General features: G+C 43.4%; 1 protein-coding gene across 4 annotated transcripts; it reads right to left on the minus strand.

Moving 5' to 3' along the window:
• Positions 1-57: 57 nt before the first annotated feature.
• Positions 58-23,132, minus strand: LOC111219893 (histone acetyltransferase KAT6B-like). Of its 4 annotated transcripts, none has more exons than XM_022742734.1 (17): positions 23,011-23,132; positions 20,083-20,941; positions 15,904-16,012; positions 14,444-14,559; positions 14,134-14,215; positions 13,502-13,631; positions 11,684-12,645; positions 10,451-10,572; positions 9,642-9,754; positions 9,363-9,504; positions 9,065-9,226; positions 8,398-8,491; positions 6,595-6,826; positions 6,160-6,319; positions 5,453-5,731; positions 4,243-4,543; positions 58-4,102 (listed from the first exon to the last, which is right to left on the minus strand). In XM_022742734.1, exons 2-17 carry the CDS (start codon positions 20,698-20,700, stop codon positions 1,260-1,262), a joined length of 6,465 nt encoding a protein of 2,154 aa, XP_022598455.1. In that variant the 5' UTR covers positions 20,701-20,941; positions 23,011-23,132; the 3' UTR covers positions 58-1,259. The 4 variants fall into 4 exon arrangements, with proteins under 4 accessions (XP_022598455.1, XP_022598456.1, XP_022598457.1 ...); XM_022742735.1 differs by having other exon boundaries at positions 22,987-23,023; XM_022742736.1 differs by lacking the exon at positions 23,011-23,132 and adding an exon at positions 21,657-21,726 and having other exon boundaries at positions 12,590-12,645.
• Positions 23,133-23,795: the final 663 nt, after the last annotated feature.

Raw genomic sequence — 23,795 nt, forward strand, 5'->3', positions numbered from 1 at the left:
GCTAAAATGTACAGCATTTTTAAGTGACTGACAAAAGGAGAAAAGTCATAAATACAAGAATGTCATTCTGTCCGATTTTTGTGCACATAGCCAGGTATTTCCCCCCTGTTCTTACCAGCAACTCTGTACAGGTACAAAGGCTACAAAAGAGCAATATAAACAAAAACACAAGTACAAGTTGCGTTTTACATGCAATCCATTAGCTTAGTTTGGTCTATTCACAGGCTCTATTCTTCTACACTTCGGTAAAATATAAATCCAACATTTTATAAAGATAGAAAACAAATCTACAGATGGAATGAAAACGTAGCTTTAAAGGCATTATGTAAAATATCAACTTTGGACTAAATTTATATTTTTCTTTATTGTTATTCATCGTTATAATCATTTAGTTCTTTTTAAATTCTGCCACACTTCTGGACATTTTGAAATGTTTTAGAATTTTCAGGGTACAAACACTGAGATATGCTTTGTTATTTTGACAGAAATCAGTCTGCTTTATTAAACAGAAAGCTGCCTCAAGGAGATCTGTTACAAAAGACTTCAGAATTATACATACATAGCAATAAAACCTCTCAAACCGAACAGAAAACAGGACTAAGTTTACATTTTTTTACATTATTAGAATTAACAAAATATAGTTTCATCTTTCTCCCTGTGGAGGGAAACCTAATAAAGGCCAGATATCTTTAAAATGGCTTGCTATTAAGCACAACACTTGTACAGTACTACTCAATGCACTGTCACTAACAGAGACTGAAGCATGCTAGTTGTCACTTTACAAAATAAGTACAATAATTTAAATATACAAAGGCATGAGTATAGTACAAACTAATTGTCAGCACTGTTAGACAGGTACACTGAACAGGTTCAAACAGCCACTAACTCCACTTGTAGCAGGCACATTAAATGGCTTCATTTGAGGCTGCTACACGACTGCAAGACCACTGATGAAATCTCTACCTCTGAGCTCTGAACCCGCCTGCTCTAAAAGACACATCAGAGACACTAACACTAATTAAATAGATTTTCATCGTAATGATGTAAGGCTTCCCATCTGGAGGAACAAAAATACTTTTTAACATTAGCTTCAAAGTTTACTCACTGATGAAAATTTTTGCATTCTTTCCAAGTGCTGCTGCTGGTTTTTAAGTAATAAACAATAACAAAAATACACCAAAAGAGAAAACAAGGCCAGATCAGTGCATCTTTAAACAGCAAAATGCACATGAGAAGAACCAGCTCAGTCCTGCGGAGAGTTACCGCCTGATGAAAGGCCCTTTCAGGGACTGCTTGGACATGCCTGTGTTCATGTAACCATGGTGACCAGCTGGAGTGTACACCATGTTGCCATGTGGTGGAGCCTGCATGGGCTGCTGGGGGTATGGCTGTGTTCCCATCATGCCCATCTGCATAGAGTACTGGGGTGACTGGTTCATATAGGCATGGTTGCCATGGTAGCCGCTGTTCATCATGGGCTGGCTCATGCTGTAGCCATTCATGGCGTTGAGGGAGGGCATGTTCATGGAGTTGACATTGTAGGCTGGCGCCGGCATGATATTCACACTCATGTTCATGCGTGGCATGGCGGCCAGCGTCCTGGATGGCGCCTGCATGGCCACAGTCTGTGGCGGTCGGGCGTACATCTGCTGCTGGTGGTGTGACAGCGGGGCTGACTTGGAGCGTGCCGAGATGTGACTCTTGGAGGCCATTTGGGGCTGGATCCGCTGCGAGGGCGAGATGCCCATATTGCGCTGCAGCATCATGGGTGGTGGGGAGCTGAGATTTGGGGGAGGGGTCATGGTGGCCTGCACCTGTGGGTTGGGGACTCGATGAGGGGTCTGGGACAAGGAGACCAGGCTGGAGTGCTGCGATGATAGCGAGGGGGTGTTTGCATAAGATGTTATGGGGTGTGAGGCCGAGTGGTTGAAAGGCAGCGAGTGAGGGTGGTCTATGAACGTGTTGGTGAACTGCTGCAGTTTAGCCAGACTGAGGCCAGACGACTGGGAGTAGTGCCCGCTGCCGTACTCCCCCTGGTGGTTGATCCTCTCGTAGAGGGCGAAGTTTGGGTTGCCAGATTCAGGAATGTCTGCCAGCTGCATGGTGGTGGTGAAATTGGTGGGTATGGCGCACTGTGCCATGGACTGCTGCTGGCTGTGCTGACTGTGTTGATTGTGAAGACTATGCTGAGGGTGCTGATTGTGCTGGCTGAGCTGATTGTGCTGCAGGTGGTGACTGTGGTGGTGACTATGCTGGTTGTGGGGATTGTGTTGACTGTGCTGGCTTAGCTGATTGTGTGGACCGTGCTGATTGTGTTGGCTGTGCTGATTGTGTGGGCCGTGCCTGCTGTGAGAGTTGTGTTGACTGTGTTGGCTGTGCTGGCTGCGCTGGCTGTGCTGACTGTGCTGGCTATGCTGGCTGTTGCTAGGAGGCCTCTCCACCACCACACAGCCCTGTGGCGACTTAACGTTGCAGTGTGGCGGCGAGCTCAGGCTGTTCTGCTGAATCATCCCGCAGCTGCCGGGGTTGACGGCAGCCATTTGCTGGCTCACGGCACAGCTGCTCTGGGCCAGGCCACTGGGGGGGATACTGCCATAGGAACAGCTGTTCTGGGTGGGGCCTGCCCCACAGATGCTGCCCCCCATGGTGGAGTCGTAGCTACTGGGGTTCTCGTAGTTCTCCGTGGTGCTCTCGATGCTGCCCAGATCGCTGAAGCCACTGTCCACCACCTGCTGCGAGTGATCTGAGACAGACGGCACATCCATCATGGGGCTCGTCTCCATGTTGTGGAGCGAGGGCACTGAGATGGCACTGTGGTCGGGGCTGATCTGAGTGTAGCTGCTCTCCAGGATGGAGACAGCCGGGCTGTTAACAGAGCGTACCGACTGGCTGGGATGGGACTGCGCGGAGGAAAGGGGACTGCTGTGGTCCGACTGGGGGCAGTCATCCAATGAGGTGAGCTGGGGGCTCTGGGCCACATGGGCGTAGGTCTGCAGGCTCCTGCAGGGCTCCTGGCTCTCCACACAGTCTTGGAAAACAGTCTCCCGCTCAGTCTCCTGCGTCAGGGACTGAACAGCTTGGGCCGTCTCTGAGTCAATCTCTGTGCAGATTGGGGGATCCTCCCTCAGTACGGGACTGAGTGTTTGCCTCTCTGCAGGCTGAGGAGGTGGGTGATCCGGACAGGGACTTGGCGTGCTCTCTTCCTCTGACTCAGAGTCTACAGGGTTATCAGAGTCTGCGGCTGCTACTGAAGCGACTGCTACTGCTTCAGGTTGTGGTGTTGCTACTGTTGTGTCTGTCACAGCCTCCTGGATGCTTTCTGCAGCGGTAGCTGGCTCCTCATCACTACATGGTACTGTAGAAACCTGCTGACTCAACTCAGAGTCATTGTCTTCTTTTGGATCTAAAAAAGGTGGGGTGCATTCAGCTATTTCTTTCGAACTCTGTTCCAACTCTGCCTTGCTGCCCTCAGGTTCTGCTGTCTTGCTGTGACTGTCATCTTCATCATCTGCATCCTGATCCTCTATTTGAGTTCTCTGCTCGTCCTCCTCGTCATCTTCCTCATTGTCATTCTCCAGTGATACAGCACCCTCTGTGCTGCGTTCCACATCTTTGGCTGGGAACTCCTGCTCGTGTTCACTCTCTTGCTGGTCATCTTCCGGTGGTTCTGGGGAATCACTTCTGTCCTCAGGCCTGGGGGAAAAGGCGCCAGGAGAGGCGGCAGGCGAGCAGACCGGAGAGGCTACCGGTGATCCTTCAGGGGAGCTTGACTTCTGGGAGCCATGGTCAGCAGGACTCGGCGGCTCAGAGGGGAGCCTCTCTAGCGTTATATCTGGACTAGCCGAGCCTCTGCCTCCTTTGCTGCCCTCATCTCCACTGACAATATCCTGGTCTGGTTCATCCTTTGCTTCTTCTGTCTGAATATGGTGCTGCTCCGCTTCCATAGGGGTTTCGGGGGGTGTGTAAAGGTTAAGCTTGAAGCCCATCTTTCGTTCATTCTTTAGCCTCCATTTAGGAGGGCCACGTTTCACTCCTTTGGGCCAGCCTTTCTTCCGTTTCACTGGACGGGGTCTGTCGGGTCTCTTAGAGAGGACGTCAGCTCCTACAGATCCAAAATAACGATAATAAACATTTTAGTGTTTTGCCAGAGAGATAGAACAATCTTCTATAAAACTATTTTATGAGAAATAATTAAATACAATAAGTGTACAAGTATTTTTATAACAGTCAAGATGCAAATACCGTCATTCCAGTGTTCAAGATTGTCTTTCTGTGCATTTTTCTCCAGCCTCGGGCGACCTCGCCGCCGTTTCATTGGTATAATCGGTTGCTTGTCCTCCTGTTCCTCCTCCTCCTCTTCTTCTTCTTCTTCCTCCATCTCGCCCACTCTGCAGGTGCGCTCCAGCAGGGGCATAGGACGCTCATCCTCCGAGTTGTCGAAGGGCTCGTTCAGCACCTCAGTCGTCTCGGAGATGGTTTCTGTTGTTACACTGCTGTTTATTCTCTTTCTTTTACGCCCTCTCTTCTTGAGCACGATGGTTCTCTGAAACACAAATACAAGACCGGTGAAAACACAGTCAAATCTTATCAAAGCAGTTCTGCAGACTGGAAACTAGGGCACTAGGTGGATGACCTCCATGAGGATATAGCAGAAATTCATTCAAGCTTTTGTGCTAAATGTAAAATGTCAAAACCACACTGTGAGACTAAATGTTTGAGCAATGCAGCCTAGTGTGGAAAACCACAAATGAGACAGGCAGAGTAAGGAGAAACCACAGTCTATATTTTACATTCTCCAGTTGTTTCCCACCAGCTGCCTGCGATTCAACCACTCTTCTCTCCGAAATCCTTCACAGGAAGAATGTGAAATCAATACTGTAACTAATGCACTAAATAAACTCCAACAGCCACTGTCATTCTTTTCTGGTTTCCATACTGTTTTTTGCTGACAAGGTCTCCCTGACATCATGCAGCTGGCTGTAATATTAACTCCAGCACAAGGGGGCAGTGCCATATAGACAGAACAGATGTGAGAAGCACAGAGGAGGGCAGTAAATTAACCATGACCATTGACAATAGTACAAGGTTTAGCCTGCGCAGTCTCGACACCAGCAGTGAAAACACAATCTATTATCTACAGCTGCAGGCACACAGGGAGGCTCCAGATGACACGAGGAAGCCACTGAACCCTCCAATGAATTCATGAATATTTATCAATCCTCTCCATCTCACTAGAGTACACAACATGGTCCCTAACGAAGGAAAATATCTAATGATACACATTCATTTCCACTTTGTCCTAGAATAAAATTCCAGATAATCAGGCAGATACTAGACACTGTGGGGGGGGGGGGGGGTGGAGGGCGGTTGTGCGTGGCGACGTTTGGGGGGGGGTTGGGGGTGGGGTGATGCAAAAGAAGCATGATTCACATCAACAAACAACAAAAGTCACCTTTCTCTTGGCTGCAAGCATCGCATGGGCTTTTGTCAGGATGGGTGGTGAGCCATCGGAGCCATCGGAGTCATCGTCGTCATCGTCAGCTTCGTCATCACTAACTTCCTCCAACTGCTGGATGCGCCTGGTCCAGGACGGTGCAGGGCGGCGCTCATAGGTCCTATAGGGAACCTTGCAGTGGACCTTTGTGAGAGGCTGTCTGCTACTGTGAGTCATCATGTAGCCCTCTCTCTCCTCCTTCTCCCAGCAACTGGCCTGCTCCTTCAGCCGCTCAGCCTGGTAATTAAACAGACAAGACGCATTATCTCTGGGAAAGGCACATGCACGGCTCCTACATCTGAGCAATGAGGCTAATGGGAAAACAAGAGATTGGAATTAACATCATGACAAATGAATCACTGCAGATTTCTCCTGATAATAAGAGCAGCGCACTGATTGGATGTCTGCCCGTCATGGAGGAAACATTTCCGTTAAGTAACCGTGGAAAGATTGCATTTCATGGAATATTCAGTACTATCAATTATGTAGTGAACTGATTTAGTGCAATTTTGCACAACATTAGATGCCTACTGACAGTGAGAATGCCTTTCCCATTCATGCCCTCCATTTGAACTCCCCAGCTAATCAAACAAACATTCAATAACAGCATTGCAGGCATGTGTAACCAAATAACTAGCGTCTGCTGATTGAACAGGGAAACGTACATCCATCTCTGCCTCCCTCTCCTCCTCAGACAGGACAGTGTTGAGACTCGTGGAAGGTGTCCAGCGCAGGGCGTCGGGGTCCACCTCATTCTGACGCGGGTTAGCCCTCAGCCTCTCCATGTGCCTCTGAATCAATCGCTCTCTTCTTATCAACACGATCCTAGGTCACAACGAGAGAAACCCATGAGTTCATGTCCACAATCGAATGAGCCAGGGTAGACAGAAGGTGATGTGTGGTTAAATATGAGCACAAAGACGAGCTCTTTGGGACAGCAGGTGCTCCATGTCCTTGGGGGTGCTTAACCTGACTTACTTCTGTCAATATTCAGCGGCATTAATGGATATGCTGTTAAAAATACCCACTGGCCTGGATAAGTCAGACAGCATACAGAAGCGGCAGCACAGGCTGAAGGAGACTGCGGCTCGGAAACTGACCTGCCATCCTGTCTGTCAATCATGCCGAGCTGCTGGAGAGTAGCGGCGATGTCATGTGGACACATCCCAGTGGCCCTGCTTATTCCTTTAACACTGATGTGTTTATCTGGGTGCTTATAAAGGTACTCCAGTATGACACTTTTCCAATATGCCAGGTAGGATAAGCGACCCAGATCTGACAGCGGCTTCTCCGGGGAGCCGGCTTGTCCTTCTTGCCTGGTGAGAAGGTAACCTAAAAAGACACAATTCAAACAAAAACAAAATGCTTTAGTCAAGCTAGAGGCGGCTGCTGTGTTATTTCAGATTGCAATTCAATCCCTCGCTCCCCCCCCCCCCCACCCCTCCTCTCCCTTATGGATTACATATTCATGTAAGGATGTGACACTGAACCCTGTTTAGGATTTCACCTTCAAATAGTATAAAGGGAGGCGAGGCAATCAGTTTTCCTCTCCTTCAACCTTTGTCAGAAGCTATGATACATGCTGGCAAGGGCAACAAAGCAGGTTGAAAGAGGGGAGTAAAGAGGAAACAAAGCGACAGAGCGAAACAGAGAAGCAGCTGGATGTCATTGCTCACAAGAGACTGCACTTAGGAGAGATAACGAACAAGAAAAAAAACCTAATACTAATATGTATCTGTGAGTAATTAGTTTTATAACAGCCCTGTCAAGGGTCATCCATTATGAGCGGCATGAAATTAATTAATGCCTTTTAATGTGCACCCACTACCGAGAACCAAACAAGCAAATCTAATCACCAAACAGTGAACACATAATATTCCAGTAATCATAACAATATTCATTACTAAAGCTAAGAAGAGGAGCCAGTGATAACAAACACTTAGCGATGAATATTCAAATAAATTAATTGAAAAATTTCATTCCATGTAATTTTACAAGAATATTATCATTAATAAAACAAAACAAAAGAGCTACTCAGTGTCCTTTGAATTATGATTTGAAAGGGAACATTTTTACACAGGCACCCACTAATGCTCTGCTTTCACAGCTACCTGAGACAAAGTGTTCCTCTAATACAGTCCAATATAACAGAAAATCTTAATCTAAACAACTTCCAGCTCCAAAGCTACATTTTCCAATAAAGCCTTCAAAGAGCTCAGAACTCAGCTGTGTTCAATCTCCCTTAATCCCTGTCTTTGTTATCAGCACACTCTCAATATCACAGATCCTCTCGCATCTCTGTGTCTCAATGGCTCCCAAAGTGAACAGGAAATCAAATGCTCCATTACCGCCTGCCCACCCCACACTCGCTCCTTTTCCCTCTCTTCATCACACACAAACTTGTCAAAGAGACAACTCTTGAAAATAATAAAACGTCTATAATGACAAAAAAAAAAAAAAAAAAACTGCCTGCCTAAACACAGAAATCCACTCAAGGCAGCAACTGTTTTCATAAGTGGACCGCGAACCTTTAAATATTGTATGTGTTGCATTTACTGGACTAAAACATAAAAGCAGCATCTACACTTCATCACAAGTCAAGGAGAGAGAATTGAGGGCATTTTTTTGATGAAAAAGCTCTTCAGGCAATGCTTTGGTGAAATACTACTGGCCATCCAATGATGTATGCAGCCAGAATGTAATGTTTCTCACTCCTAATCTTCTGTGATTGCCTAAGCACTGAACATGAATGCTCTTGATTAGGCCACTTCAAAGCCTTAACCAAGTAACAGCACCTTGCCACAAGCAACAAATTCACCCCTTAATCTGAAATTGTTTGTAAAGACCAATGAGAAAAAAAAAGACTCCAGTCCAGCGGTGTAAAAAAGCATTAAGGAACTTACTGAAATCAATAAGGAACCTTCCAAATCCTTGCCTTTGGTACTGAGGCATGATCATTATGCAGGAGACATTGTACTTCTGCTGGCAAAGCTTTTCCTGAGGGAAGGAGAAACAGATCAAGTATGTCAGAGCTCTGCTGAAGCTGGCAATTTACTGCACCTGCCATTGTCCTTGTCTAAAGCTGTGCACGTGCGAATGCACGCCACACACAGAGAGCGATGAGCTCTCACTAAAAAGTATCACACAATAAATAATAACTAATAATATCTTTTTGTCGGTTAATTAGTCCGTCAATTATTTTTTGATTATTTGATTAATTGTTTTGTTTGTAAAATGTAAGTTAATAGTGAAAAATTTGCATCCCAGTTTCTCAGAGAACACAATCTCATCTTAAAATTGCTGGTTGGTTCCAAAACCTAAAGATAGTCAATTTAAAATGATATAAAACAGACAAAAGCAGTTAATCTTCACATTTCAGAGGCTGGAACCAGTGAATGTTTGACATTTTTGTATGACTAACTGATTAGTTGACTCATCATTTAAGTACGACTGTGAATAAAACTCAAACCACGCCACAAAAATGGACAGGTCTCTCTGTATCAGTATCACCATTCAAAAATTATGTGCGGTATTCCTTCATTTCCCATATAATCACTCTGTAATTCTTACCTTGGAGAAATAGCCCACAAGATGACAGCCTTTCTCATCATTCTTTGTAAGTATGTAGAAGAGGAAAGGCTCCACATCATAATACAAGGTCTTGTGATCCAGGAAAAGCTTGGCTAACAGGCAGAGGTTTTGGCAGAATAGTTTGCTGACATTTCCATCAACCTAAACACGGAATAAAAAGAGCAAGAGGACACTGTTCAAACAGTTCCCATTTTTTCCCTCCTCCTCCCAGAAACCCATTCAGTGGAATCTCATGCAGCATACAGTTATTGCTTTATTGCTGTAAAGGGAGGCTGACCTCAAATACAGAAAGGTCGTCCTTTCTGTAGATTTCATTGGCTGGCGGGTGGAACCAGCCACACTTCTTTGTGTGCCTCTGGAGAATGTTTTTGCTTCTCATGTACTTCAGACAGAACTCGCACAGATAAAGCTTTTGTAATCTGGTGAAGACAAAAGGGATAGCTCCGGTTTGTAGTTCAGCATGAGGCTTCTTCTTTTTTTGAAAGGACACTGAAATAAAATGCAACTCTAGTAACAAAAGACACTGGAATTAATTGTCATGTTAAATCAACATTACCTTGAATATTCAGGTGGGTAAGGCGATGAGTACCAGGTCTGAATCTCATACTTCCCAAATTCAATAATGGCAGGGCATCGCACAGAGTCTGTGTTCATCAGAGATCCAGATCGCTGTGAAAGGATTTAACAAAGGCAAATAGATAAATATAGTGACCCAGATAATTCAATGTAGTGTCTCTTATTACCCGTTCATATAGCTGTATGATAAACTGTCACATCAAGATTGTGGTTAAATTCTCATGTGAAAATGAAAGACACGCTAAATCTAACAGAAATCTGTCACTAGTGTTAACTTAAATACTTGAATAATATATAATCCAGTCGGGTTAACTTCTGATCCACTAGCTTACAGTACTTAATGCATTTTTTCAGGGTTTATTTTTTGCTCTTGCTGAAAATCTGAAATATTCCAGGGTCCTCGAGGCTTAGAGGAACCAAGGGCAGTTAAAGGAGCGGGCAGGAGAATTTTCTTTTAGCATTACATTAAAAATATGTTTGAATGGTAAGAAAATTCATTTAAATCTTTACCATAGAAATCAAGATCAAGATAATCATGAGATACCGTTCAAGATAATAATGTTGTTTTTTCTCACCCACCCCTATCCTTAACACTTAACTCAACTGTCTATGTTAAACTCAAATGGGAGAGAGAATCGAACCTGGAGGTAACTGAGGGAGATTGGGAGAATTATTAAATATAAATAAATGTTTAACTTAAAAATATAAAAAAACAAAATAAAATAAAAACTGCTTGGTGATGCCCAAAACTGTTTAAGATGTTTAGTTGAGTTTCCCTAGTATTCTCACCTGCGCGGCGAGTTCCTGGACACGCGTGAATGTCTCAATGTCCTCCTCTGTCACGTGGTCTCTGGACATGGCCGCAAAGTCCATTTGGGCCTCCTGCTTCACACGCAGCTCCCCGTTGTGGCCTGTTACAGGCACAATAACACAACATCAACACATCAGATAGCACATCAGTACCGGCCTGTTTGAAGCAGCCGTGGTTGAATAATCTCATAAATGCATTCTATGCAAATGTGCTTATACTGTGAGTACTGCTGCTGAGCCTGTTTGAGGCCATGTCTCTGAGGAATTTCATAATGTATCATCTTTGCATGTTTTTATGAAAATCCCTAATGTAATGAAGTGAAACTAAATCACTCTAATTGCGTAACCGCTTTCATGTGCTTAGTCATCCACCAAGACAGTTTCCCATGAATTAAGAAGCAGATGCAGTGAAGAGAGCGAGTGTCGACATGAAAAGCAACTGATGTTGGAAAGCAGGCAGTAATTTTATGAAAGACATCAACACTATGACTTAACCACCAAAACAAAAACCCATTACAAGTGGAAGTGATGTGTCATTAACATATTTATGGAAATGTGCTGCTGGGGTAAGTAGTGTTTGTGCAGTATACTGTTTAGAGCTGCTTGAAACATATATCCATTTGTTTTTCCTACGTGTTATTTTTTTAAACTGTGACTTCACTTCTGAAGACAGTGAAATGTAAGGGTTACTGCACTTCTGGCTATAATCATCATGTCAGCTCTGAGTCAACTTGGGTGGGTGAATCACTGGGTTGTATGTGTCTAATGTCCGCTGGAAGTGAGGTTGAGTGGAGACAGTGATTTCAAGAGTGAGGGTGGGATGAGGGAGAGCGCTGATGTGACTACAGCCTCTACTAGGTAGTGATCACAGTGTGTGCACTACTGCAGAGGGTCAAGAACAGAGCAAGGAGCAACATGAGGGAGTTAGTGGGCCATGCACTATGACAAAAGCCAACGGGCGAGAGGATGGAAGCCACGTAAAGTCCGCAGCCAAGTCAAAACGCAACGAAACTGGGTTAAGAAACTAAAAGAATTCAAAGGCAGAGGATTAGTAGTCTGTTAGAATGTTGAGGTTGTCCTCTCAAAGAAAAGATTAGCTCTAGTCTGAAAACAAAACATAACTGCGAGTGTTAAGCTTTAAAAAAAAAAATAAAGAAGAAACTTAAAGGTGTGGAGACGCAGGTCTTGGCTGGAGTTGCGAGCCTTGCTTACCATGATTATTCTCAGGCTTAATTCTTCCGTCTGTCAAGTCTCCCTTTCCTGGTGAGGGGGCTCCCTTCTGAGGGCTCACTTTATACCTCAGCCTGCCTAGTGTCCTGTGCTTTTTAAGGAAGGGATTACGTTTGAAACGACTGACCATCTTAAATGGGTGTCCTCTGGGTCGGCCCGGCCCAGCAGATGTGGAGTGTAACCTATTTTTAGTAAACTCATTTTTTCCAAGGTGCTGGGGCCCCGTTTTGGACACATGGGGTGAATCCTGCTTATGGTGCATGCGCTTAGGTGGCGCATAGCAAGGTAGCCTCTTTTTCCGCGACTGTCCCTGAGTAGTATAAATGTGAGAAAGTCCGTCAAATAGTCCCTTAAGTTGGCTGCTATTGCAGAGACTACTCAGGGAAGGAACACTAGACTGGCTGGAAGAGCTCTGGGGCGAGTTAGCAGAGGTGGAGCTGCTGGACACCTGCGAGGGCGGGCTAAGTCCCGGCAACGTGGGAGCGGGAGGAAGTGCAGAGGACGAGGGGGTTATCTTTTGAGTGGCGTCAGCAGCGAAGGCAAACGGCTCTGGTGGCTTGGACAGTTTGGGCAGACCCTTGTCTCTAGAGCTTAACTGTTTGGCGGGCGACTCTACGGCTACAGCTCGCGAGCGACGGCCCACAGGGGAAGGGGTAAAGAATTTGGAAAGCCCATCGATAAGCCCTTTGGTTTTCTTGTTAACGGTGAGTGTAGCTGGGGTGGAGGTGGGCGTGAGGGGGAGAGTGGAGGTGGGGGTGGAAGTGGTGAATTGGGTGGCGTCGACCGCACAACAGGGGTCTGCAACAGCCAATCTGTCTCTGGCGTCCTTCACAGATGCAGCATGACCAGATGAAGGTGTGGAACAGACGGTAATCTTTTGACCCCTACCAGGTGACCCCCTTCCTCCAAGTGCTACCATGCAGCCGTCACCACTGGTTACAGATCTGCAAAGACAAGAACGACAAACTGTGTTGTAGAAAGTCACATCTTACTCAGTACATTTACTCAAGTGCAATTTTGAGATACCTTACTAGAGTATTTCAGTATTCTATGTCTTTATACTTATACATGACTAGCACTTTTTACTCCATTGTATTTATCTAACACATACAGTTAGTAGTTAGTTTGCAAATTAAGACTTTACAAAAAAAGCATTTGACTATCTTCTAAAATATTAGTATCAGCATCAAAAGTATTTTAACATTGTGCTATTGCTACTTAAATATCTTGAGTGCATCTTCGACCACTGTAAACCAGATCTCTACAAGTTATTCTTTATTTCTGTTTTTTGGAGCAATCGACACATTTTGCATCCAAAACAACTCTGTGAAGTTGAGTTGTACTGGAGTCAATAAACACCAACACCAATTAGAAGAGAAGATTTCAGTGTTTCTTGTATTTACTTATTATTTTCTTGGTGTGTTTTTTATTCTCTCTAAAGGATAATTCCAGTTTATTGCAGTGTGGGTCTTATTTTGGTAGTTTTGACCATAATTTTTTTATCTGTTGTGATAACATGGTGCTCACCAAAGTAATTGCTCAGCTCTTGAAGCACACAATTGTTGCACACAACCGTAGGTCAAAGCTGAACCACAAAGTCAGCTTGTGTGATGGATGTTTGGGTAATAATTTTACTGTTGGGCTAACCTGGGGGTTTGTTTTGAAAATTATATTTCTGGCCCCATTGAACTTCTTTTCAGCAGTGGTGCCGTGTTCCCAGATCTTAGCAATTAACTCGGTGAGCGCCGTGTTATTATTCTTCAAGAGGAGTTTCTCTTTCACAGATTATTGCACACTCACATTCTTTGTTTGAGCTTATTTCTGGGCCTTCCGATTGGCTTTGCATATCGACGTTTGATCTGATCGGCTTTCTTGTGCAGCAGTTTCTTCCCATTCTCCTTCGGCCTGCAGACTTGGCAGACCCAGGTTCCTGGAGGGTGTCCAAACACAGAGAGAGTACCGTTTGGGTGGGTTCATCAATTCAGAGGACATACAGTACATTCATTTGAAAACATCTCCTTTAATACCAAGAACTGGCGAGAATCCCACCAGCTCACAATGACAATCAATTACTCAGCACAAAGCGAAAATCCATAAGAAAAACATTGGGTCAATTCTCTGTCCAGAGAAAAAGACTTCGTGTCAGCTTGTTGAGCAAAGCTATGTGACTTGTATGAATTGCCTGCCAAATGTCCTACTACAGTACGTGCACCATCATTACAAGCCTCGCTGTAGGGTCAGTACTGTAATCCAGAGATAGCAAATCTCCCCAGGGATGCTGGAATAATTTGATATGCATGCAAAGCTCCTAATAAGCCACCGCTGCCTCGCTGTGTGCTGAGTGACAGCCCCGAACGGCCGTCTGTGAAGAAAAGGCTTTGAATTGACAGCAGAGCGGGAAACAGAGAAGCCAGACAGTGTAAACACCTCACCTTTTGGCATTCTTGAAAGCGGCGGGTCGCAGCATTCCATGTGAAAGCCCCGATCACATGAATCGCAGAATAGCATCTCATCCTGAAAGGGAACAGCAGGCATGTGTAAGGGATGTCCCTGTTGCATACATGTAACAACCTCCCGTCATTTAGAGTCTTTTGGAAAAATAAGCCCAATTGAGCACAAGAGAGGCTTTACAAATCTGAGGGAAAACCAACAAATCCTCAGGGATGCACAAAATGGGATCTACCTCCAAGCCAACAGCACTGAAAATGATGTGTGTTAAGATGTATGCAACATTATACTTACGGCATTTTTCCCCTGTATTCGACAGGAGCTGCAGGTTTTGCATTCAATACACTGCCACCGTAATCTCTTCACATTTGAGGTTAATTCGGGGGAAAACTTCAGACATGATGGATGCCCTTCAGATGCAATCAAAAACGCATTTTAGCATGACGCATTTTTACCAGCACTGACTGTGTCACAGAGCAAGAGACAAGGCTTTCCATTTATTCACACAGTAAGGTTAAATATTAACATATTACATCATCAAAAACAATGGTGGGCCTGTATGTCCGCAACACTTTCCCCCAGCCTGCCACAAGATGTGTCTAAAAACAGTATGATCAAACATCTGAGCCACTAATTACAGATAATTTGATCTTAATGAGGCAGAAACAGTAGCAGCACTCATTCTAATGGAGGCCGATCCATGAAAGTCATGTAAAAGCTTGCCTTCTCCCTCACCCTGCTCCCTCTCATGGTTGTAAAACAGCTGTTTTACAGTGAGAGCACAATTTGTGTACACTACGAGCGGTTAATGAAAACCACCTCGACGCTACTTAGTCAAATTTGAGCTATAAAAATGTCACCAGGAGAACAATTCCTTACGGCATTTAAAATAATTGTTCAAACATAAATGACTCCTTGGCAGAGGTAATTTTATGGGGGGTTAGCAGTTTTGTCTGGAACAAAAGAACAGTAAAGGAAATGCCACCAATCTGCAGCGGGGGAAAGGGTTGATCTTTGATCCGCTGTGCCTGGTGCGCGCTATAAGAAGAATCTGAATTGAGTGAAAATGATTTCAGATTCTAATGGCCACTTATGGAGCATCTGCCCTTCTTGAGCCCACTGAGGGTTGCAAGCAATTTGGATCCCTTCAGCCGCTCAATTTGAACATTGTTCTTCCAATAAATCCCTTAAAGGGAAGTGAAAAATGAGGAGGAAGAATGTGACATCTGCTTAGCTGCTGCTGAGAACTGATGCTACCAGGCTTGGGTGATATACTCTGTATTGTGAGATGACAGGAATTTGTCAACAAGCACAGATTTTTCTCTAACCTATGTGCTAAGGTAGCCTCAATATCCGTGGCTATATTAGACAATAAAGCAAATCAATGAGCAGCTTTATGGAAAAATTGAATTTGTAGGATTTGTGCATCAATATGATTAAGTGCAATGATTTTTGATGTGTTTCAGGCAAAGACGTAGACATTTTCCGCAGTTATATAAATATTTGGCCAACTGAATTTCCAGAAATTCACCACATCATACTGCAACACTGAAGGAATAAAATAATTACATATACCAATATCGAATAACTATTCTTCTAAATACTGTGATGATTTTAACTATATAGACCCCTAGTCCTCATATATACTCACACTCTTGCTTTTGAGCTGTGCTAAGATACTAACGGTCTAGTCTACAGTATGTTATGGCTAGTGAGAACATCCAATAACTGAAGTGTTACACAAGGCGACTTACCACTGCTCCCACAGTCTGCACAGGACAGCAGCTCTTCTGGCCGCTTGTCCCGATTTGACTCTTTCGTTCCAAGACAGAAACTGCATATTGGGATGGGGTCAACCCGGAGCTGGGTGGGAACACAAACAGAGACAAACTGTTTAAAAAATAGAAGCGGGCACAGGCTGTGTTTGTTTTCGGACATTTTATCTTGTCAGGATTTTTGAGATCATTGTAGACATATTGCTGGTTAAGGCAAGAAGATAAAAACCAGTGTGTGGATTTAATGAAAACAGCCACGAAAATATGAACTGGAAGCATAAGCTCAGAGAGTGAAAAAAAGAGAGTTGAGTTCTCACAGACTAGAAATGAATAATAAATGAATCTCATCCTCAGAGATATGCTGCGTTTGAGATCCACCTCCTTTATCCATTACATCTGAACGGGTAAGTGATCTTAGTAATCATAGTTTAAGGGCTTAATCCAATTCTTAAAGCTTGCACTCCAGTCTGAAAGGATTAACCAGCATGTAATCAAATTACCTCAATAATAACACATGCTCTCATTGTTACTGCCATGATCCACTGTAAATGTTGCAAGTCTCAGAACAAACACTCATTTAAGGGCTTACGGAAAAGTTCAGAAGAAGTAAAATATGAGCTCAAGGTTTAAGAGGATTTCCTCATTGATCACTCCGAATGAAGAGAGGCTGTCTTCGCAGAGGAAACTGGGAGAGACTTAGTGTCATCTCTTCATACAGCTGCCAGTCAAAACCAAACCAAATCATGACCAGACTAAACTCAGACTGACACATCATGGCTTTCATGAGGTGTCCCTTTAAATGTTAGATCATATACACAAGCCTCTAGAGGAGCATCAAACAAGCTGCTGCTTCCTTTCCTGTTTAACAGGAATTTCTTAATGGAAAATAACACTCACAGGGTGTGACCATAAATAACCCACCTCATCATCAGTTTACACACTAAGGCCTCATCAATTGACTGGAGCTTTGAAGGGCACTCTGGGGATGCCCATGATTAGATCCTGGTTTCTATGACGCAGATCATCATCATGACCTCAACCAAGTTTGCAACCTCATAATCTCTATTGGTCCTTATCTCCTACTGACCAATAGTTGAACTATGGGTGACCTTTTTTATTATTATTCTTGTCTTTGTCCATCAACAAAACACAGGACAGGAGCATCCTTGCATCCTTTCAACCTGTCACACCATCCAAATGAACCCAAGGGATACAGTGTGAATTTGGTCATTGTTCCTTGCTGTTGTATCAATTAGCTGTTACAGTGAGGGGAAGCAGTTTACTGCCACATCAATGATTACTCTATTTTCCAACCTGCCAGGTCAATATTTGAAAGCAGGCGCTAGCACTCAGAGGTGACTGCTGCTCACACAGCTGTGATTATGCACATAAAAACACTAAAATGCTACTGTGTTATGAGGCTGCACCTCGAGGATACAACACTGTGGCTCAGATGTAATCAGGGATTTTCATAATGTCTCATGTTGGGGAGTCCTGGTTATAAGTATTGATCACATACTGAATTGCACATAACTAGGGCTGAAACACTTGGATGATCAGCAAAAAGTTAAGTCAATTTTGATTATGGATTGAGAATTTAGGTTATTTATCAAGCTTAAATGCCAAACATGCTCTGGTTTCAATTTCTTAAATTACATGATTTCTCTCTTTTATATCACTAGAAATTGACTAGATTTGGATTCTGCACTGTTGGTCTGACAAAACAAGACATTTGAAGACAAGATCATGAGTTCTTAGAATTTGTAATAGACTTATCAAAAAAACTGATCAATTATGAAAATAATAGGAAGTCGCAGCCCTACATATTACCCTACATGTTCTGTTAACTGGAGGCTCATCAAAGTTCAAGTCTCATTCACTCAGAGCAAGAGACAGACAGAGAAATATTCATGTTTGTCCTTGATCATAAGCCATTCTATGTTATCACTGCTAAAAGATGCAGCCAGAGGCAATTGAGAACAAGGCCTCAGTGCTGTCATTACTTACTTCTTGTTTATGTACAAAAAGTACATGCGTGTCATTTTAATTTTTTTTATGTGGCCTGGAGAGGCAAACGGAAATCACTGAGTACACAAGGTTCATGTGAGCTTTAAAACTCAGATTTTAGGTCAACAAAAATCGTATATACCTTCCCTACAAGAGAATTATAGATACAAGTGAGAGAATCCATGTAAAGAGCCTGAAATTAATAAGACATCAGTGCTAATGTGCAGCCTGTGCATACTGCTGATGAAATGCTCAGAGCTGATAGGCAAGTGTAAGTCCTCACTTCATAACATAGTCTCCACTGACTGAGTTATGAAGTCTAATCCAGGAACTGGATAATTAATTTCCATCAGAAATATTCCTGGGTCTGGTGATTAAAACCAATAGCAATTTGCAATCTGCACAGCAGAAAAATGTGAAACTAGAGAAACAAACACAGCTGAAGAGATGCTGATGATTTACTTGGGGATTCTAAATTAAGTACATTACAGGAAATTATGCTGCTTCAAAAGAGCAGGCTGTCCTGAGTGAGGGGGTGGGGTCCTATTAGAACACTGCTGCTGGTAGAGAGAGAAAGAGAGAGAGACAGAGAGAGAGAGAGAGAGAGAGAGAGAGAGACAGAGAGAGAGAGAGCTCAAGTGGTTGCATAACACAGCAGGAAAAAAACTCTCATTCCTTGCCTTTGTTCCTGCCAGAGTCTCTTCAGAATCTAATAAACTCTAAACCAAGACTGCTCTTTTTTACCTCAAAGTATCTCTTATTCTTAACACACAAACACACACACACACACACGCACACACATTCTCGTTGAGCTTCAACAACTGAACAGGCAGAGATGTCTCATCCTTTGAAGTGAATGGTAAACCTGGACTGGGCTAGGTGATGTCATCAGGCCGGGAGCAATAGGTTGAAATGTTCCAAATGGAAAACAGCAGGCCTTCCTCAGCTATGAGAACCATCGCAGGACATTGTGTCTCTAAACAGTTCTCAGTTTCACTTTTGGCCAGACCACAGACACTGTCACAGTTGTGGCTGCAGTATCAAGGTGTCGCTTCCTGATTATTCACTGTGAAACTGGTGGGGAGCAGGGTGACATCTCTACAGCCTGATGCTGCTCACCACTTTAGCTGCAAAACATGTGCATGAACTATTAGACCGCACTTCACCTTGATAAGCCTCAACACACAATCTGCAAAAGACCTTCACAACAAACTATCTAGATGACTGTACACTGCATGCAATGAAAACTATTTTCCATGACACACTCCTCTGTGCTTTTAAAAGACAGTGTCTTTTAAGATTGTCATTTTACACATATTTATCTGCAGTGTGCATCATAGCTAAGCATGAGTAATAGAGATACAATCTCTGTAAAATATAAACCACCCCCCTGAGGTGCCAAAGCAGCGGAAACAATGCAACCTGGAAGTTTGTTTATACGGTTTTATTTCCTCTCTGGGGCATCTCAGTTAGCACAAAGGTCATAACAGCTGCATGTAGTCTGAGAATATTCTGTCCTACCACACATACTTCAGCTCCCATTTCTCAGTCCTATTTGGGAAGACTAGTTTATACTCCTGCCCTTGCAAATTACCAATAAAATGTCCCAATTCTGTTCACTAATGCTTTGCAACTCACAAGACAGCCAGCCACATCCCTTAAGGTCATTAGGCTAGAGTTACATAACCTGTGGGAAGCCTACAGCAGACTGCCCACCACACACTGTCAGCATGACTTTCTGATTATCCAAGCTCTCTTATTATGGAGACCAACAGAAACACAGCCCCAAAGGGACACACTCTAGATGGCGTTGCTTCTGATCTGCCAAGTTAGAGTCCCAAATATTAAGACCACAGTTGTAAAAGACCTATCAAGAATAATTCCTTTTACTGGTGGCCTTAGCTTTCACCCTTCCCCCTTGGTGGTGATATCATGGAAATGTCACTATTAAAGTTCCAAAGAGTCCTTAGTTCTTGTTAAATCAGTAACACATTAATAACCAGTCTATTTTGGCAGGAGTTTTACTACTGTGGTCATTGGGGTGTCTCCCTTTGGGGTAACAGCAATGTAAGACACAGCAAAGGTCAGAGTGACATGGGAATCGGCATCAGAGGAAAAGGAGTGATTATGCAAAGGCCGAGGTGTGTGTACCTGGTCTCGCTCATGGGGGAGGAGTGTCACTGATGACAGGACCAAGGGGGAAGTACTTGGACACCTGGAGCCCCTTCCATCCACACTGCCATGGCTGAGCTTGTACCGCGGGCCATTTTTTAACAACCTGCCGTTGTTAACTGACCGCTTGGCTGCCAGCCGTAACCTCTGCCGGAAAGCAGGGTTATCAACAATGATTGAGAGGTCATCCTGGTTCCTCAGATACCTCTCGATGTTTTTTAGTGAGGAGCCATGGGTATCATCCAGGCCCTCAATGGCCCTCTTAAGTATTTTATTCCAATCGATATGGCGCAGATCGCTTGAATTCCATATAGATTCCTTTGATGGCACAGACACGTTCGCAGGTGGGATTGATCCAACTCTCCCGGGATTTCCTGGGTCCTTGTAGGAGGCGCTCCCTTTATTTGTAACCTTGAGAATAGAGCCATCATGAACACTTAATTTCAACTGCTCAAGGACTGTCTTCTTGTCCAGTCCATGAGATGTGGCCACCGCATGACAAATTCTCTCCTCTGAGGGCCTCTGCTTTTGCCTTTTAATTTTCTGTATTGCTTCAAGAATCCACTCCGTGTACAGAGGGTTTGCAAGTTTTACCATGGTTGAACAATTAGACACACAAAAATGTGATCCATACAGATTCCTCCTTTCTGCTGCTGAACACTGGGTACATCCACATCCTTAATAAGGTCAAAAAGATACGTTCCACGCCAGCATCCACATATTTCTTCTCAATCCTGGGTATCTGACATTGAACTTCAGGAAAAGTTGGCACTAGTAAATTCCACAATGGTAGTAACCAGCTGACCTGGAGCTTTATTTATTCAATCCCAGATCAAACCTAAAAGGAAAGAGAGAAAACCAAATTTGTAATTTTTAAGTAGCAAACTCTTGTGTAATTATTGCTTCTTATTCACATTCTGTAAACTAGGTTACAGGAGACTGGATGGATATAAAGGCTAAGCCAGAGGAATGCAGGACTTTAAAGATGTGCTAAAACATGAGAAACAGATGGATAAAAACAGATGCAGGAGCTGTCATGGCTGCTAAAGAAATTAGACTTAATCCATAGTCTGACAGTATAATCCACACACCAAACCAGATGTCCATTTCAAAAGAGACTATTTTGTAAAAGTAATAAGTTTTCACACCATGACAGGTAGATAGAAACTTCTACCGAGTTCTGGAAAAGTATAAACAGCCTCCTCGACACAAGAACATTTTCGGTTTCAGAATCCTTTCCGACATAAAGTTAACATTTCCATTGAAAATTTCCAAAATGTCACCGCGACATTTCACATTTCTAACACACAAACAAACTAAAAACGCCAAAAAGAGGAGAACGTACGTAAAGTTTAACCGTTAGTTGTCCGCACGCGACTTTTGACAGCTCGACGTCCGCTAAGACAAACTGATCAGCGCGAGGTTTAATGACAGCTCCATAATCAATGCTCACTTTCCTGACAGCTGTCCTTATTAAACGTTAAAGACACGTCTGGAAAGCAACACCGAGCCGTTTAACGAAGGAAGAAACCGGTAATAACTACGTTACAAACCTAGAGTTGTGTTCCGCTGAGTTGAGCAGATAAATGACAGTGTTGCCAGCATTACTGATGTCACCTAAACAGTCGCCATTTTGTTACAATGTTGTAGTTTACATGAATCCGACATGACGCTGATTACAATCCAATGGAGTCTCATTAAACCTTACCTACACTAATGTGCCCTCCCTAGCAACTTCAATATTGGCTGTAAAGACAAGATCCGATTTCTGGTTTGATAAAGCACATGTCAATCTTTATGTATGAGCTCACTCTAAGAGGCACGGCACTGGCTGTATGATCTGTCACTTCACTCAATTGACCCGCCTCTTAAGGTGCCTTCAGTGATGAATTGATATCATTTCCCTCCAACGTACATAATATCTTAACCTACAGCACCGACCGCAACGACAGCATTTTATTAAGTTATAAGTACACCATAACAAGCATAAACTGGTTGAGTTGTAATTAAATGAGATAAATATTTAACCTCATTTGCAAAGCGTTTAACACCGGCCCACCTTTACTTGGATTCCTCCTTGAAACAGTTGGTTACACTTGAAAGTGATTTGGATCATTTTAGACTTTAATTGGCTGTTTGTTAAATCTATCATTTGTTTGCATAAAACCTGCAAAGGCTCACGCGCTGATTTAAAGTGGAACACATTTAATTTTTTCTTTAAAAATAAATAAATTCCAGGTAGCATATTCAAGACTCCTGCAGGCTAAATGTGTCTAAGCTATCGCCTTTTCCTCGTCTTTATCTTCCTCCCTTTTCATTATTTCTCCCGAGAGGAGCCGTAATTCTCCTGATGTTTAACATTTAAACTATGTGACGTTAAATTGAGGGCGATAAATAAATGTTCCGTCAAGCTGAAAAGTAGGTTTTTCTGCTCGCTCCACGTCTGCCAGCGAAATTATTAACGTCCTGTGTTGCGCTGTGCAATGATGGCATGACCTCTTTATCACCATTAACTATCAAATATCTCCAATGAGGAAAAATAGTGAGCCCTGGAGGGAAAAAAGATGTTCAGGGGGGAATACAAGTTAACACGACTGCTGGGAGAGTAGCTCCTTCATCACTGCTTCTCAATTATGTATCGCTAGTTTCTTTTAGCTCCCATTTCTCAGCTTCAGCTCCGCTTTGCTTTTCCATATTATATTAGGAAATGATACACAGCCTCTTTGGATTTTCACGCCGTTTTGTTAGATGTTACACAAACCGACCCACCTATCTGTAATCTGCCGCCGCCGTGGGCGAGAAGGCACAACAAATTAATGCCAAGTTTCATGCAAGGATAAACATATAACTAGTATGAAAGAAAAAAAAGAGGGCACAGGCTACCGTAAATATTTGCTGGTAGTTTACCTCTTCAAGTTTTTCCCCCCCTCGGTTACTCCTCTTCATTATCGGGGAAACGTCGAAGGATAAATGTGCAGCGACATATCCAAGCGATTTCGTGGGATCTGATCTCTTAAAACGAAGGCTGAAAAGCTTGCGCCGAGACATGGAGAGGACCTGATAACAACTAATTGAAAGGTTAATCTACATAGCAGCCTGTGACAAAGTGGTACCCTCCCCCTTCTTCTTCTTCCACTGTAGACATCCCTACTTCAGTGTAGTGGAGCGGACCGTCGCCCCTTTAGTGCGCTCCTACAATGATATTGTCAATTTCACTTTTTCCCCCCTCCATCAACATGTCCAGTGATGAGCCAAGAGGAACATTTTTTACACTTCATGTTTCTGGTGGATTAGTCTCGGCAGGCTACATAACATTTTTATGTCATAACACTCCTATTAACATTTATTCCCTATGGGCATTTTTAAATTCCATTGATGTGCAGCAGATATAAGATCATATGTGATTCATTTTGACATAAACACATAAATCCAGACTTTTATTTCAAAATGAGCTATTTCATGCACTGGCCAATTTAACCCAGGGCAGTATGGGATATTATACACTAACACCCTAATCTGCTAATTAACTTCACCATACCCAAGGAAGAGCAGAAGTTGTTAGCAATAATGTAGATCATTAAATTTTCAGTCTTTAGATTTGCGCTCCCCTCGCTCATTCACTAACTCTATGGCAGCATTAGAAATGCCAGAAAGCTCATTTTTCATGCAGTAATACAGATGTAATTAGAGAG

Source organism: Seriola dumerili, unplaced genomic scaffold (genome assembly GCF_002260705.1).
Source record: "Seriola dumerili isolate Sdu_G_001 unplaced genomic scaffold, Sdu_1.0 BDQW01000068.1, whole genome shotgun sequence".
In the NCBI taxonomy this organism is placed as follows: Eukaryota; Metazoa; Chordata; class Actinopteri; order Carangiformes; family Carangidae; genus Seriola; species Seriola dumerili.

What these genes read in the sequence shown, in the direction of transcription:
- LOC111219893 (XM_022742734.1), bottom strand. Translation starts at nt 20,700, where the DNA reads ATGGTAAAACTTGCAAACCCTCTGTACACGGAGTGGATTCTTGAAGCA. An exon ending in TCCAGGAACTCGCCGCGCAG is followed by an intron (nt 9,755 to 10,450) that starts GTGAGAATACTA and finishes ATCCTTTCACAG; the next exon opens with CGATCTGGATCTCTGATGAA. An exon ending in ACGACCTTTCTGTATTTGAG is followed by an intron (nt 9,227 to 9,362) that starts GTCAGCCTCCCT and finishes TTCCGTGTTTAG; the next exon opens with GTTGATGGAAATGTCAGCAA.